Source organism: Astatotilapia calliptera, chromosome 6 (assembly GCF_964374335.1).
Source record: "Astatotilapia calliptera chromosome 6, fAstCal68.1, whole genome shotgun sequence".
Lineage (NCBI taxonomy): Eukaryota > Metazoa > Chordata > Actinopteri > Cichliformes > Cichlidae > Astatotilapia > Astatotilapia calliptera.
In genome coordinates this window covers 11,034,359-11,052,426 of record NC_137427.1, presented here as the reverse complement: position 1 = coordinate 11,052,426, position 18,068 = coordinate 11,034,359, and the positions used below count along the sequence as shown (strand labels likewise).

Below are 18,068 nucleotides of genomic sequence, written 5' to 3'. Positions count from 1 at the left end.
GCAGCCACACTGCCTAAATCTGTTGTAGGGCTCCATTTTGATTTACTTCCTGTGACATCGAGGCTGAAAGTTAAAATCAAGTTCTTTCTCTTCCAGACTGAAGTATTATTTTAATAATAGTGTATCAGAGTGAACTTGTGTGAATGTGTGTGTGTGTGAATGGGTGGATGACTGGGTGTGTAAAGCGCTTTGGGGTCCTTAGGGACTATGTAAAGCGCTATACAAATACAGGCCATTTACCAACTTCAAATGTGAGAGAAAAAAGTAAATACACAAATGGATATTTTTCCCACAAATGTATTTTAATCAATGTCAAATTACACAAGTCATAATATTTGATTGAAGTGAATGTGTTCCAGGTATGCAATTGTTTAACCGATGATAATTAACAAACACTAAGCAAAACAAACCCTCCAAAATAAAAACAATTTAACAAATAACCCACAAGCACACATCTGTGTTAGCTACCTCTAAAAGAGCACTGTGTTTACATGTTTAAAGTGTGAGTCCTACTCTGGCAGGAAAGGGGGACAGGGGTCAAGAGATATGAGGAGAAGAGGCAGACAGAAACGGGAAGAACTAAGAAAATACAGGAACAAGAAAACTGGGAAAGGACAGTGCTCTAGGAAAAGAAAAAGAGAGCAGAGTAGGACCGGAATGAGCGGATGGATGGTTGGATGGAGTCATGAGTGCAGATGAGAAACAATGAGTGACTTCAGCCTTAGGCCACCTCCTCCTCTCCCTCCTCCTCAAACTCTCCCTCCTCGGCTGTAGCATCCTGGTACTGCTGGTACTCGGACACCAAGTCGTTCATGTTGCTCTCCGCTTCAGTGAACTCCATCTCATCCATACCCTCGCCAGTGTACCAGTGGAGGAAGGCCTTGCGGCGGAACATGGCCGTGAACTGCTCAGAGATGCGTTTGAACAGCTCCTGGATAGCAGTGCTGTTGCCGATAAAGGTCGCGGCCATCTTGAGGCCACGGGGCGGGATGTCGCACACGGCTGTCTTGACGTTGTTGGGGATCCACTCCACGAAGTAGCTGCTGTTTTTATTCTGCACATTCAGCATCTGCTCATCCACCTCCTTCATGGACATGCGCCCTCGGAACACAGCGGCCACGGTGAGGTAGCGGCCGTGGCGTGGGTCGCAGGCGGCCATCATGTTCTTGGCATCGAACATCTGCTGAGTGAGTTCGGGCACAGAGAGGGCTCTGTACTGCTGGCTACCCCTGCTGGTGAGGGGAGCAAAGCCGGGCATGAAGAAGTGCAGACGAGGGAAGGGAACCATGTTGACAGCCAGCTTGCGGAGGTCAGCGTTGAGCTGACCGGGGAAACGAAGGCAAGTCGTGACCCCACTCATGGTGGCGGAGACCAGGTGGTTAAGGTCTCCGTAAGTGGGAGTGGTGAGCTTGAGGGTGCGGAAGCAGATGTCATACAGGGCCTCGTTGTCAATGCAGTAAGTCTCGTCTGTGTTTTCAACCAGCTGGTGGACAGACAGTGTGGCGTTGTAGGGCTCCACCACTGTGTCTGACACCTGGAGACAGAAAAGGCAAAGATCAGGAAAACCAAAGGGAGACAAACGGATGCCAGCAAAGATGGTTTGCATAATCACTCTACCTTAGGAGAGGGCACCACACTGAAGGTGTTCATGATACGATCTGGATACTCCTCACGGATCTTGCTGATTAGCAGAGTTCCCATACCAGAGCCAGTACCGCCACCCAGAGAGTGTGTGAGCTGGAAGCCCTGAAGGCAGTCGCAGCTCTCAGCCTCCTTCCTCACCACATCCAGAACAGAGTCCACCAGCTCGGCTCCCTCCGTGTAGTGGCCCTTCGCCCAGTTATTACCCGCTCCACTCTGACCTGGAAGGAACAAGTTCATTGTGATCGGCTGAGCTAGGGTTTGTTTGTCTAGAAGTATATTTAGCTATCAAAATGTCAAAGTTTGTTATTTAAACTGTTTACTTGTCAAAGCCAGTACTTCAGCTATCATTATATTCTGTATAATCAATAAGGCATGTAATTATGTGTGTTTTTGTGTGTGTCTGTGTGGTTTATCCCATACCAAAGACAAAGTTGTCTGGCCTGAAGATCTGTCCGAAAGGCCCAGAGCGGACAGAGTCCATAGTGCCTGGTTCCAGATCTACTAAGATGGCCCTCGGCACATATTTTCCACCTGCAATACAAAGTCACGTGTTAAAAATGGTCAAATATAGACCATTCGAAAGCAAAGATCGACACATACAGTGAATAGCTGCCTTTCAAAAGTTCCAACCTGAAGCTTCATTGTAGTAGACGTTGATTCTATCCAGCTGCAGGTCACTGTCTCCGTGGTAGGTTCCTGTTGGGTCGATGCCATGCTCATCACTGATCACCTCCCAGAACTGCAGACAGGTCGATTAGAGACAGACAAGCCAGAGAGCAGTTAAATGCGTGCTGTGGCAGTGTCGAGACATTCAAATGCCGACAGCTAAATTCAACGCTATTTATATCCTGCTGTACTTGTTAAACCATAGAAGCTCAACCACGTGATTAATTGCTTAGAAGATTGACAACAAATTTAATCAAAGGGCAAATATTAAAGAGTAAATATTTCCTAAGGTGTGACGTGTGCTGCTTTTGCTCTGTTCTGATGGTATTTGGGAATAATGAATTGAAAAATTAGAAAAAAAAAAATCAGAATTAAAATCATTATCCTTGTTAGTATTTTTATCAATCCAACCTCAGAATCTTGTGTAATACATTTCTCAAGCCATCTTACATCTTTGGTTCACAGACACCTTTAAAGGACAGGTTTAAAAGATGGGTAATACAATATCAGCCTAAAGCGCTACTTATTATTATAATTAAATATGATTGCATATGTGGAAAAAAAAATTGCACGGCAGCACGTCTGCCGGTGTTCCTGTCAATTCGCTGTCTGAGCCACACCCCTCTCAGTGTGTCCCCCCCCAAACACACACACACACACACACGATTGCTGTCAGTTCATTCATTAAATTCCCGAATAATGATTTGTCAGCCTAAATCAATATATTCTCACACACAGATAAGCTTCATCCAGCATGCTGTGTTACACCGATAACACCCCGTGGTCCCCGTTTATGTGCTGTCGTTCATTTAAAAGTGCATCAAGTGACAATAATGGGGACGTCTCGACTTGCCACCGCCCATCCTGAGGGATGCTTTTGTACGCTTATTCAAGACTTTCCACCCCACTATGTTGACCTATTTAGTATTTCCTGTGAGCAGCATGACCTCTTGCTTGGATACACGTCAGCAGCAGCAAGGATAAACTTGTGTTTCGTTACATAAAACCGACTACAGTTAACAGGTAGACGACATGCCAACAAGGATCCGTTTGTTTTTCTCACCTTGGCTCCAATCTGGTTCCCGCACTGCCCGGCCTGCAGGTGCACAATCTCACGCATTTTGTCGCTGCGGTGTGGGGTGTCTCACAGAGAGCTGCTGCTGGAGAAACAGGGGGAAGCTTGCGGTGGGCTCCGGATTTGCAATTGAACAGTCCTGGCCCTCCAGGATCAGTCGGCAGTCTGGCTGAATGGCGGAGGAGCTGTGGCTGCGGTTTAAGCTCCTCGTCCCCTCCCTCCGTCCGCGGCTGCGCCGTTCCTCCCGGTGCTGCAGCATGACGTCATCTCCATGACAACGGGAACCGGGCACAGCCGGAAAATTTGGCTCGCCTGTGCTGGCTGGTTAGCTGGAAGTTGAAAAACGAGGATAATACACCGTTTGTTGTTTCGGTGGCATGCCTGTGAGAGATAACACTGCACAGAATAAACTACAGAGATTGAGTCCTAAAGATCGAGTCAAATGTTAAAGGCCGACACCAAGGGTAAAGTCTAGGTTAGCTTGCATCATGTAAAAGGAATAATGAATTAAATGTAGCCTGAGAGTGATCAAAACGTAGATGAAAATGGGTAAGATGGGTGACAAATACAGTTTTGCATGTTGCACTGCTTGTTTAGCACAACTGAGAAACAGTGTGTGTTTGTCTGTGTGTTAGCATTCAGTACCAATTTCCTGGGTAATAAAGAATAACGGTGCTCAGAGATCTACTTGCTGGGACTTGCAGAAAGAGTTCAGCTGCACTGAGCCAAGATCAAGTCATAAGCTCTTTTGTGGCTCACAATCCATAATCCAGTAAACTCTCCCTCTGACCCCCAACCTTTTGCTCTCTTTAAAAACTTCAGGGGCTTTAACTAGTTAAATGGTCTCTGATTTTGCTCTTATAGGTCACTAGTTAACTTGTCAATAACTTGAAAATGTCAGTGTGTCAGCATTAGCAGCACATCCTGAGGGTCAGCTACTTTTCAATATAATATATTACTGTAGTCACATTGGATTATGATTTAATTTACAGGGTGTATTGTGTCATAGTAAATTAAGTGAATAAATTATAACATAAAGGTTGAAAAAAATCTTGATAACTGTGCACAGGGTTTTAAGTCAGACATGAAGAAACTGAGCACTTAACCTATGTTGGATAACAGGCCACCAATCACAAAACACAAGTTTGCCAGCATTTTCAGATATGGCCTTATGCATAGCCCCATTCACCATCCATTCAACGTTGATTTATTCAATGGGATGATCCTGGCTCTTGGTTAAGCTAATCGAGGTTTGGTTCTTCAAAGGCACAAGAGAATTAGGTTACCAAAACAGAACTCAGTCACCTGAGATAATTGCATGCTGTTGTGATCACTGAGTGAAGTACACCAAAAATGCAACCATAAAAGTACAGACCGTTGCTGCAGTAATTCACGTTTCATTGTTTTTAACGCTTTTTTTCACTTCAGCTATTTGTAAATCCATTCCTCTCCATGGTTGGCCGATTGACCACTAACGGCACAACCAGGAGTAGTCCACAGACTGGCTGTACCACATACTTTTATTTCTGCCTCCACTGATAGCAAACACTATACGTAGACAAGCAGCTTGCGACTCCCTGTGGACTTCCTTTCCGGTCCCCCACTCAAGCACAAAATCGAACATAAGCCTTTTGCAGCATAACTAAGGTATGTTTCCGGCTCATCTGATCCTAACAAAATGTCAAGCTTCATTGAGGCCTTTATGAAGCCACAGTATCCAGAGTCATACACCATGAGGATCAATATGTTGGCACCTAGCACTGTACAGTAAATACCACCATCACCACCACCATCACCACCATCTACAGTAAATACTGTCTTCAGTCCCTGGATAGGAAAAAATCTGTTAAGTTTAAATGTAATTAAGAAATGGTAAGATAAAAGATGTTTTTCGGGAACTATTGTTAAATGTTCAGTTTCTATGCCATACGTCAGGACAAGATCAAGAATGCGATTAAAACTTAGTACATATAATATGATATAATCTTATCCTATATATTCAGAGATGGTACCAGTGCATCGCATTTATCTTGTTTGTGTCATATCAAAAGTCTGTGATTGCATTTCTTTTGTTCGTACTGCAGCTATGTTATCGAAGTGCACCAATCAAAATACATTCTTTGTGCAAGAATGAAACAGTTTTTATATTAGATGCTTAACTTCTTCCTTTAATCTTGTGTAAATAAACTTTCTCCAGAGTAGGTTAGACCATATGAATATGCAGTTGTCACAACCAATCTGTAATAGCCAAACCCATGGCCACACTTTAAAGTCGGTAACTTCTATGTATTTTTATTTTTTTATTTGAACACAATAACACACTTAAGTTTCAATAAGTTTATTGTTTGGTTTGGATACATTTCTTCTTCAAAATGAGCCAGCTGAAGTGGTTCAGGCATCTGACAAGGATGCCTCCTGGGTGAGGTGTTCCGGGCATGTCCCACCGGGAGGAGGCCCCGGGGCAGACCCAGGAAACACTGGAGAAATTATATCTCTCGGCTGGCCTGGGAATGCCTTGGTGTTCCCCCGGATAAGCTGGAGGAGGTGGCTGGGGAGATCGAGGTCTGGGCTTCTCTGCTTAGACTGCTGACCCCACGACCAAGAAGATGGATGGATGGACATTTCTTCTATTTGTAAGCGTGCACATTTAGTTTACTTATGTATTCATAATAGTTCATTACTTTGTTTGTTTGTTTTTATTTCTTACCTGCCATGATCCCTGGGAGTTGTCAGACAAAAGGCAGTGGCTTGGGTTTGAAGCTGTTAAATACAAGAGGGCTAGTTGGACCGTACCACCACTTCCTGCTGAGGGGGAGAATGTGTGCTTTCTTTAATTAAAAACAAAGTATTTGTACTTAATTAAATATTTGAGATTAGGGTTCAGTAGTTTTGATTGTCTTCTTTAGTGTTTAGTTTATTAACAAACCAGACTGTACTGCATCTTTTGTTGTTTGCGATTGTGTTTTGTGTAGTTACCCCTCGTGTGTCATAGTGGTCTGATCAGACATTATATATATATATCCCTATGTGTCATTTCTTGTATAGGTCAGTTGTGTTTGTTTGGGCAGTCATTTGGTTTGTTAAGTTCAGTTTTTGCCTGAGTTTAGTTTAGTTTCTTTGACCTCTTATATGAGTTCAACATTTATTACTTTTGTAAATATAATTTTTGGGGTTAAATAAATGAAAACCCTAATTTTCTAATAATTCCTGACTCCTCCTGCTTTTTCAGCTCGGTCCATCACACAATCCAACAACTACTGTGAAGAATCAAATAATTCAGGATCATGCTACATCACATCTGTTCGATCTTATTAAAATGTACAATGAACAGGCATCAGATTTGGAAATCCAAAATATGTTTTCACTTCCAAGAAATAAATGAATAAATAAAAATGAAAAAAAGTTGATTTATGGTTATTTCATGCACACGAAAATAATCCCTCAGAGATGAAGGAAGTAAAGCTCCAATAAAATTTTTTTGAACTTCTTACACAATGTCTCAGCAAACACTATATTGTGAATGTCATACTAACATTGGGCTGAACTTTAAATGATGTTGCCACTGAAGTTCAATAAAAGCACTATCATTTTGAAACTTCTGTGGATGCTTTTGGCATGCCACATTGTCATTGCTAGAAGTAGCTGTAAGAAGATGGCCGTAAGGAGATACTGCACACATGGCTGGCTTCATTATTCACACGCATTCAGTCCATGACTGATGGTCTTAAGGGCTCATGGTTTGCCAAGAAAACATTTTCCACACCATTACACCACTACCAAGCAGCCTGACTGTTGACACAAGGACACATGAGGTCATGTTGTTGATGGCAAATTTGAGTCATACCCATCTGTAGCCTGAGCAGAAGGAAAACGTCATCAGACCATAGTATATTTTTTTCATCTGCCTTGTTTGGATGGACATGTGCCACTACAGCCTTAGAGCCTTGGTTCCTGGAACACAGGACTTAAACCTGAAATCTTAAGACTTCTGGTGTTGTTTGCTTATTTGAGGTTGAATATGTTAGATGTGCATTTTTTCTGTAGTTGCTGTAGTCATTATACGGGTTGTGAGCATCTCTGTCAACACAAATGTTTAACAATCATACCACAGTCAAAGCTCACATGAGATGGCATGATGAGACCATTAACCCCTGTTCTCATCACTAAGGCTACAAAGCTTTTATTTTCCTTCCCTCCTCTCTGTACATCTTAGCTTCTCCAATAAGAGATGGAAGCGGAAGTGTTGATGAAGAGATCCAGACAGAAGCCAACAACATCAACAACATGATAAATCTTTTCTCCTTAATTTAAACATGATGTTTGGCACAGCGCCATCACCTGTGGATTTTCTTTGTTTTTGTTATAGCCTAATGCTGAATGCAGGACTGTCCATGACAACTAGGCCACAATATGAGGAGAATGTGCAGATATATGTACATCTTTTTATTTTACAATGTAGGGGAGAAGTTTGATCATGCAGCTGATAAACTTAACTAAAAATAAGTTACACATACAAAATACATTTAGTCCTGTTTGCATAATGATCAGTGATGTGCAACACTGCAAATTTTAGTAATGATCCAATACCAAGTAAATACAGTATTGCTGAGACTGATACAGATACTGTTAAACTGTAAAGGCAACTTAAGGAAAGCAGTGTCATGACTTATGAGAAGAAAGAGGCTGAGACATTTTTTCCATAGTGCACGTTTGAGGTATATTCATTTATTAATATTGTTAGATATGCTAGAATCTACTTTTCATCTGTAATCCATGGCAGCTCAAAATCAGAGACAGCAGGTTAGAAAACTACAGTTTAAAAAAACAAAATCAAAATGAACAACAGATTGACTCAGTTGTCAAACTCAAAGAGTCAGAGGACGGTATCCATGTAGTGGAAGACATTGTGCATCTGTAGGCTGCCAACCCAGTCAACATTTAGAAATGGTACCTGTGTTTTTTAATTAATAAACAAATACATCATACATTTCTAATATGCCCATTTAGGTGGGCTGAGCCAAAACCTGTTCATAGTTAGAGCTGGTCAGGCTCATTATAGGAACTTAGGTATTCATTAATGTAACACACAGAGATTGGTTTCCTAGTCACGGGCAGGAGGACAGATGAGATGAAAGGGTAATTAAAAAAAGCTCTAACTAAAACTCTTGACTTATATTTGCATGATGTCATGCATTGTATTGTTGCCAAGAGTGATGAGATACTAGGCCTTCTTCATAGCAGACTTGTAACACTAGACACAGTTCAGGTGTATTAATGTTTCTGCATTCCAAGCAGTGCAGGTTCTTGTGTTTGCATGTGCTGTTATGAACTGGAATATCTATTGGAACTGAGCCATCATTAATTCCATTTGGTTATGTCGTGTTGTGGCATTTGAAACTGTGAAAATGGTATACTGAACGAAGACGAAGGTTTACATGTGCCTAGAATATGGTGAGTGCACATAGCTTTCACAGTACATTGCACTGTCCTGTTCTGATGGATTTCCTCTTTTCTTCTAAAAGTTTTCTGGTTTGAATGTCATTTGTACAAAAAGTATGGAATCATTTTATAAAATTACTCCTAAGTGTATTGTATTCATTGTTTGATGTTTCTCCCTGCAGTAGAATTCCTAAGAAACATTACATGACGTCAGTGTCTTCAGTGGCAGCTTTGGGGCTGAACATTTGTCCATCATTAGGAAGCAGCTTGTTTTGTTTGTGCTGTTGCCCATAGAGACAGGAAGTTAGAAAACAGAGACTGGAAGGAAATAGGAGCTGTATGAGATACTCTGCAAAAGGAATGCATTCCTCAACCTTTTGTTTTTCCAACAGTCATAGTTTTCTAAAGAAAATGCTGAATGTGAATGAGGTGGTGAAATCTGGTGAGAAATGGCACTTAGAATCAATTGTGATAAGCTGCATGAAGACTGGGTTCAAGATACTATTGGGAAACGCATGAGAATATAAATATTATGGCTAGTTTGGTTGTTGTAGGTCCTTTTGTGCTTCACATTGTCTGTCTTTCCCTCAGATGACCTTCAGCTACATGATTCTCACTGGTCAATAACATTTCAGTTACCCGTCAGTGAGGCAACCAAAGCCAGGAACACACTGAAACAAAGCCAACAGACTAACAAATAACATCAGCCTGGATCATTGGTTAGCTTTGATTACATGGTTTAATCTAACCTTTGGTCTAACCTTGTTTGTCTGGGTTTATTAGAGTTTGTGAAAACAGCTGCTTGCAGTTTCTAGAAAAAGGGTTGTATACTATAACTGCAGAGATAGTGCTCATTCATTGAGTTTCATATGTGAGCCTGTCCAGATTGTTACTGGATCAGATGTTAATATAAAATTAATGATTACTATATATCATGTTACCTTTTGCATGTTTTTTGTAACACACCTGAAAGTAGTCAGGCGATTAGAGGATCATCAGGGGGTCCTTTTGTCCCTCTGTAGGGGTTACTCCCACTAGGTTTATATCTGGGACTCTCCACCATTTGACCTTAGAACTGAAGAAGCTTCTCGGATGAGAGGTGAAACGTCTTCAAGCAGCTTAAAGAAGTCCAGACGCTTTTCTGTGCAAGCTCCTTTGACTACGATGACCTGGATGACTGAGAACCTTCACAGACACCTGAAAGTACTGTTATCCTCTTTTTCTTTTTTTGCCAACCTACAATGCACTCCATTCAATGTTTCTGATGTCCTTTTATTGCCATTATTATTATTGCCCAAAGGTGATGCTAGATTATTAATTAAATTGTTAACAGTTAGGTTTACTGCAGTCTTAACGGTCTAGGTTGGTTTTCAACTTAGCTAAGAAAGGCAGCTACTCCAGTCTTACAGTGTTCCCTGTTTTACAAACTACAGAAAAGGTTTTAGGATGCAACAATACCAATTTTCCAAAATATAATATTTTTAGAAACTGCACACAGTATACTTCATATACAGTAGGCAATCTAAAGAAATTGAAAAATATGTTGAGGATTTCTTTTAATGCTCATCTTGACCTTCATTTTGCGCTCAACTACTGCAAATCTGTGAAGTTTCGTGAGTATTTCTATAGCTTCTCTTTCAGTTTGAAAAGATCTGTCCAGAGATATACAGCTACACACCTTTGTAGCAATTCCTGCTGTGAGTTTTCAGGACCAGGTTTTGCTGTGATGATACACACCCACGGAGGCAGGCATACAGAGTGTTGACTGTTTGTATTGTTCGTAGCTTAAGATGGCAAAATACAAAGTGTGTTTATAATGGTTGTACAGTGGGGCAAAAAAGTATTTAGTCAGCCACCGATTGTGCAAGTTCCCCCACTTAAAATGATGACAGAGGTCAGTAATTTGCACCAGAGGTACACTTCAACTGTGAGAGACAGAATGTGAAAAAAAAAAATCCATGAATCCACATGGTAGGATTTGTAAAGAATTTATTCGTAAATTAGGGTGGAAAATAAGTATTTGGTCACCTCAAACAAGGAAAATCTCTGGCTCTCACAGACCTGTAACGTCTTCTGTAAGAAGCTTTTCTGTCCCCCACTCGTTACCTGTATGAATGGCACCTGTTTGAACTCATCATCTGTATAAAAGACACCTGTCCACAGCCTCAAACAGTCAGACTCCAAACTCCGCCATGGCCAAGACCAAAGAGCTTTCGAAGGACACCAGGAAAAGTATTGTAGACCTGCACCAGACTGGGAAGAGTGAATCTACAATAGGCAAGCAGCTTGGTGTGAAAAAATCAACTGTGGGAGCAATCATCAGAAAATGGAAGACATACAAGACCACTGATAATCTCCCTCGATCTGAGGCTCCACGCAGGATCTCATCCCGTGGGGTCAAAATGATCATGAGAACGGTGAGCAAAGATCCCAGAACCACACGGGGGGACCTGGTGAATGACCTGCAGAGAGCTGGGACCAAAGTAACAAAGGTCACCATCAGTAACACACTACAACGGCAGGGAATCAAATCCCGCAGTGCCAGACGTGTTCCGCTGCTGAAGCCAGTGCATGTCCAGGCCCGTCTGAAGTTTGCCAGAGAGCACATGGATGATACAGCAGAGGATTGGGAGAATGTCATGTGGTCAGATGAAACCAAAGTAGAACTTTTTGGTATAAACTCAACTCGTCGTGTTTGGAGGAAGAAGAATACTGAGTTGCATCCCAAGAACACCATACCTACTGTGAAGCATGGGGGTGGAAACATCATGCTATGGGGCTGTTTTTCTGCCAAGGGGACAGGACGACTGATCCGTGTTAAGGACAGAATGAATGGGGCCATGTATCGTGAGATTTTGAGCCAAAACCTCCTTCCATCAGTGAGAACTTTGAAGATGAAACGAGGCTGCGTCTTCCAACATGACAATGATCCAAAACACACCGCCCGGGCAACAAAGGAGTGGCTCCGTAAGAAGCATTTGAAAGTCCTGGAGTGGCCTAGCCAGTCTCCAGACCTCAACCCCATAGAAAATCTGTGGCGGGAGTTGAAAGTCCGTGTTGCTCGGCGACAGCCCCAAAACATCACTGCTCTCGAGAAGATCTGCATGGAGGAATGGGCCAAAATACCAGCTACTGTGTGTGCAAACCTGGTAAAGACCTATAGTAAACGTTTGACCTCTGTTATTGCCAACAAAGGTTATGTTACAAAGTATTGAGTTGTATTTTTGTTATTGACCAAATACTTATTTTCCACCCTGATTTACGAATAAATTCTTTACAAATCCTACCATGTGGATTCATGGATTTTTTTTTTTTCACATTCTGTCTCTCACAGTTGAAGTGTACCTCTGGTGCAAATTACTGACCTCTGTCATCATTTTAGGTGGGGGAACTTGCACAATCGGTGGCTGACTAAATACTTTTTTGCCCCACTGTATCTGGCTGTAGTATTAACAGTCATCCACAAAGGGGCGGTAGATATCTTATAATGGTCAGCTAAAAGCTTTTTTTTTTTTTTTTTTTTCCTCCATTATGAGATCCTAAACTCTTGGGCTGATTAAATTATGGTGAAAAATGTAGCCTCTGGTTAACTGAGTCTTATCTCTTCTTACATTGTTTCTTTTTTAAATATACCATTATTTTTGTAGCATTGGCTGCCTAAGGAGAGAAGTAGCACATTAAGAGACTAACACTAAACACATAAGCTCACACTCTCTCTCTCTCTCTCTCTCTCTCTCTCACACACACACACACACACACACACACACACACACACACACACACACACACACTTAGAGGGAGAGATCATCCTGCCTCTGTAAATGCCTCCTCGTATATTGAAAGCATTCCAACACACATACATCACCTCAGGTCACAATTGTCTTTCTCTCTTAGTCTCACCGTTCACTTCGCAGCTGTTGCCATCATCAACAGCATCTCCTCCACATTTATCTGGCCTACCAGCCATTCTCTCCCATAGCGCACTGGTCAAATCCCACATTTGAAACTAAATCCCAGACCTTTTAATCCTTCTAATGGCTCATGAATTTAATTGTTTAAATATGGTACACTGAAATGAACACTTGACCAGCCACTCCTTTTTTGATGCATGAGCTGGTGGATATATTACCTCTCGTTAATGAGAGTCATAAAAGCTAGTCTGTCGGAAACACATAGATAACTGAAGAGGGCATTCAGCTCTAAGGACACACACTCACACATATATACGCACACAAAATGTGCGCATACATACACACTAAGACAAAATAGAGAAGATCACCTGATTTCTTGGTATAAATTGGATTGGGTAAAAAAAAAATCTGCTATTTATCTAAATAAGATAAAATAGATAAGAATATGGTAACTGGTTTTGGCTTTTTGTTTCTCACCACTTACTCTAGCTATTTCGTAGTATTCCTTCAGATTACATCCACAAAAATACAAACAAAAGAAAATAGAAAAAACTCTGAAGGTGACCCAGTGTGCTTTTGCTTTTTTCTGTTACCCTATTACAGTGATTGGATGTTGGTACTGTATTGAACATGGACAAATTTTCAAATAATGGGTAATCATATCAGCAAGTAATCTATATGAGGCTAACGTTTAGGTTTTGGATTGGTCTGAACTCTCAGTTGGAGCCATACGATAACAGGGAGAGCAGCTACCTTTAATATGGTGATCTCAGGGACAGCTCTGGCTATGAGTACATTAGCTTCATCTATCTGCTCTTCCAGCCTTCTGTTTGGGAGTGGCAGTCAATGAGAAGACTCTTAAAAGAAAAGGAGCTAATACAGGTAGAAAATGTTTGTTCTAAAGCCATTTTGAGTCACTACCATTGACTACTTCAGTTGGACTTTTATGACCTAACATTTTAGAAAACAAATTAGAGTTATTTTTTTGAAACTAATAAAGCCTGACTGACTTTGGTGAGAGACAGCTAATACTGAGGCAGGCAATCATTCACACTTAGATTAACTTCTATGGTAAACTTCCGAATTATGGATTAAATAGAGAGATCCCACAAACAGAGAAATTGCCCCAGCTGGCGAGTAGATTCTTACCCAGAAACTTCTTGCTAACAGTGCTAACCAATGAAAATATGTGAAATTTGACAAAATATGTGAAATGTAACAATATGACCTAAATCCTAAATTAAAAAGGCATATTGCTTTGGAATATACATTGTCGGAATATTTCATAAAATAACATTTTATTACATAAACTATAACAAAACATCTCAGCAACATTCTCAGGATGTTACAGTCAAAACATTACGTTTTAGTTTTATGTGGAAACATTCCCTTCTATTTTTTTTTTTTCTAAATTTTCTTCTCTCTCTCCTCCGGGGAACCCCCCGACGCCCTAAGCCTGTCCCTACCCCCACACCAATCACAACAGTGAAGGCGGGACCAAACCATGAACCCCCACCCCCACTAGGCGATGGAGCTGATCAAAGGAGCCCAGAGCAATTGATCTGATGTGGTGGCAGAGGCTGTATCAAGACTAATGTAATCTAATAGATAATTTCTATATTGGTTAGAATTAAGATTGTTTTTATTTTTCCAGTTCATGAGGACTGTTTTCTTGGCTATGCATAGGGCAGTGAAAACCATATGGGCTATATTCTTTTCTGAAGTGACATTATCTAAGCTGCCCAACAAACACACTAAGGAGGAAGTTGGAATGTTACATTTCAGACACTTTGATAAGTCTTCACATATCTCGCGCCAAAACTTCTGCACTGGTGGACAGAACCAAAGAGCGTGAATGTAATTGTCTGGTGTATTGCCTTGACAGTGTGAGCAGTTGTTGGAAGATGTAAAGCCCATCTTGAACATCCGATGACCTGTATAGTGCACTCTATGTAGTATTTTGTATTGTATTAATTGCAGACTGGGATTTTTAATCAATTTAAAGGTTTTTAAGCAAATCTGAGACCAGAAGTTTTGGTCTAAACTGACTAATAAATCTGCTTCCCACTTTGCAATAGGAAGGAATATTGATTCATCTAATTTAGAAAGTGTTCTGTATATTTTAGATAATAATTTGGGGGATTTAAGAGTAAGAAAATGTGCCGCACTTAGTGGTGTTTGTAATTCAACTTGACTGAGGTTAAATTTCTTTTTTACTATGGATTTAATTTGTTGATATTCTAAAAATCTTTTCTTGTTGATCCCATATTGTGCAACTAGTCTGTCAAATGGAATAAATTCTGTTCCCTTTAATATATGTTCTAAGTATTTAATTCCTTTACAACTCCATTCTGGGAAATTAATCATATTATTGTTTTGTAATATGTCAGGGTTATTCCAGATAGGTGTACATTTGCATGAGATTAATGAAGACTCCGTTATTTTTAGAAACTCCCACCATGCTGTTAGAGAAAAGCTGATGTTGATACTTTTAAAGCATTCATGTCTTTTGATGTTTGAGCTAATAAATGGTAGGTCTGAAATCTCTAGATCCTTGCATAGTGCCTGTTCAACATTCCCTTCTAGCTGGAAACCATTTGGTGCTCTACCAAGATAAATACGGATTTTTTCAATTTGACTTATTTATTCTATTTCAAGGGTTCAACTGAAAATTGGAATAATAAGACCCTTTAAAAAAGGAAATAAAAAGTGCATGGCATGAACAATATCTTCATAATATTTGTCAGCTAATGATTTTTTTTCCCCTTTTTTTCTTCTCTTTTGGCTTGGATTCTGACTCATAGACCACATTAGGTAATATGATGATATGCAATACACATGGACTATCACAGAGATTACTGTTTTAATATTCCCAGGTTTTGTAGGCAATGATGGAAAAATCAATGACTCCTTCAGAGCAAGTATTTTACATCAATGCTATTTGTTTCTTCAGCATTGAGGTCAATGTATGAGTCAGAAACAAACTCTTCAGTCTATTTTATCTTAAAATATCAGAAACCAATACTGCATTATCTGGTCATTTTGTACTAGTCATCTAAATAATCAAGTCATATGTTTTGGCTACAGTGGATCTGTTTAAAATACAATTATCTGATTTCTGATGTATTTGCTCTCAATTTTTAAATTTCAAGTCCTAACAGATGAGAAAACGACACGCTGGAAACTCTTATTTTTTCATTAGTGGATTATGGGTTCAGTCCAAGTCTTATGTCTTACAGTACTTGACTTTTCATAAACCATCATTATGTAAATAAAAAGTATCCTTGAGTGTGTTTAAAGCCCAACGTGTGTTTCAAATATAGCTCACTTTAAATGGTGATATTGTGTGGCACTATACAAACCAAGGAAAAAAAGGAAGAGAGGAGATCTATGAAACTGTCAATCATGTGACAAAAGTGACAAAGCTGCTCGTTAGCACACACATGCATCAAGATGTTAACTGGTTCCCTACCAAATTCATCCTCTGTTACTCGCAATAACCATAACAACAAAGAAAAAGACAGGTAGTAATTCAAACAGCTTGACGTAAAATTTTCACCTGATGAGACTGCCTTTTTTCCTGTTCTACTCCAGAAGGCTTTTTTAACTGTTAAAATAACTTCCATATGTTCTTGTAATTGGTATTTGTTATAAATAATTGCTTTTGTTGTGTTGTTTTTTTTTTAAGGCGGGGTAGCTGGTGTGATTCCTTCACATTTTTAAATTCAGTCAGTTCAGTCAAAATAGTCATTTTAAATTCTCCATTTGATTGGATTAGTGGACAAGTGCAGCACATGAAAGATCCACCTAGGGGGTTATACACAGTTTACACAGTTATTTATAGGTTTTTAACATAAATCGATTAGACACTTTTCTGACTGTAGTATTTTTTTTTTTCAATCAGACTCAAGCCACTTTTCACATTCACACATGAACTACAGCTCTGAAGCCAAAAGAGGAGCAGAAGACAAATGTAGGATTGATGTCAATCCTTTATATTTTACATCCAAAGAGCTAAAGGTCTTTCTCTGTTATTAAACCAATGTTTTTAGAAACATTTTCAAAACAAAAGGAGTGCACAATAAGTCCACCATATATCAGAATCTGGATGGCGTCTTGAGTGGGAACAGATTCTTTTTTCAACAATACAATGCTTCCAAACAAACTTCCGATGCAGTAAAAGTCTACCCAGATTAAAAAAACACAAGGAAACACTATCAGTCATGAATTGGTCTCCCGGAGACTGGATATCAATGTTATTCAAAAGTGTGGGATCATATTGACAGAGAATGAAACAAAAGGCATTCAACATCGAAAGAAGAGTCTGGTAACGTACTTAGAGAAGCCTGGAGACCTATTCCTGAAAACTACTTGAATACAGATTGCTTATCAGAGGTCAGTTTGTGCTTCAGCATAAATGTGCTCATTAAAATTGTAAAAAACTTTTGCATAAATACTACATATCCATGTTTCAGTATTTCAATAACTTAAATGAAGAGGGGACGCTCAAGACTTAAGCACAACAATCTGTGTCCTGACTTGATTCTCCCACCATGTTTTGTACTTCATGCAGTAGGGCTGGCTCATTTGTCCTTGAACCATGGCTTATTTATTGGTGCTATATCATCAGACTGCTGGGGGAGATCCTATGATGCACTGGACAGCTCATCTCTAAATCCTTTTTTTCACTCTTTATTCATTTATATGCCCCTATTTCATGCCATTAACCTTCTGTGCTTTTTCTTTTCGCTTCACCTTATTATCTTTTCCCTCACCCTCCAACCACTTGTGGCAGATGATTGACAAATGGTTTGACTCCCTGAGCCTAGTTCTGCCAGAGGTGTCTCCTTGTTAAAAGAGACTTTGTTTTCTTTTTTCAAAGAGTGGCCAAGTGGTAGGCCATAGTGGTTGGAGGATTAAGCTTGGGTGGGCTTTGATTGTGTATTGAGATGTAATGTTTTATGTTTGTAGAGTTACATAGTGTACAGCTGCTGAAAGTAGTGAATAAGATGCTATTGAGGTGGGGGCCTCCAGGCACATGTGAAGCACATTGGTATATTATCATAATTGCAGCCATTAGGAAGTCAAAACCTACAAAATTAACATCCAACTAAACAACCCAAAAGCAAATAGATGGAATTAATTGTATGATGAAGAATGTTTTAAGGGAAAGTTTATGTCTATACAGAATACAAACACTTTCTCTTGTTTACTGGTTTTTTCCCCCCGTCTCTTTTGTCTTAAAGAGAAGAAACAAATGAATTTTACTCAGGGTATATCACTGAGAAAAATGTGTTGTGCCCATGAGCGAGTGTGCAGCCAGATCTGTGCTC

The 18,068-nt window shown here is 40.1% G+C and overlaps 1 protein-coding gene and 1 long non-coding RNA gene across 2 annotated transcripts in view; both read right to left on the bottom strand.

Annotated features, from left to right (window-relative positions):
- Positions 1–281: 281 nt before the first annotated feature.
- On the bottom strand, positions 282–3,631 carry LOC113023846 (tubulin beta-4B chain-like). The gene is made up of 5 exons (XM_026170255.2): positions 3,374–3,631; positions 2,275–2,383; positions 2,065–2,175; positions 1,618–1,862; positions 282–1,534 (listed from the first exon to the last, which is right to left on the bottom strand). The coding sequence occupies exons 1-5, from the start codon at positions 3,428–3,430 to the stop codon at positions 722–724; spliced, it is 1,335 nt and encodes a 444-aa protein (XP_026026040.1). The 5' UTR covers positions 3,431–3,631; the 3' UTR covers positions 282–721.
- Positions 3,577–18,068, bottom strand: part of LOC145429203 (uncharacterized) — a 26,626-nt gene continuing 12,134 nt past the window's right edge. Inside the window, exon 3 of the long non-coding RNA XR_013909423.1 lies at positions 3,577–3,714. This is a non-coding gene — a long non-coding RNA (uncharacterized LOC145429203). The remainder of the gene's footprint in view (positions 3,715–18,068) is intronic.

Bases quoted from the DNA above. Each gene is read 5' to 3' on its own strand.
- LOC113023846 (XM_026170255.2), bottom strand. From the start codon at position 3,430: ATGCGTGAGATTGTGCACCTGCAGGCCGGGCAGTGCGGGAACCAGATT. The intron at 2,176-2,274 runs GTTGGAACTTTT...TTTGTATTGCAG, and splicing joins CTACTACAATGAAGCTTCAG to GTGGAAAATATGTGCCGAGG. The intron at 1,535-1,617 runs GTAGAGTGATTA...TTCTGTCTCCAG, and splicing joins GTGTGGTGCCCTCTCCTAAG to GTGTCAGACACAGTGGTGGA.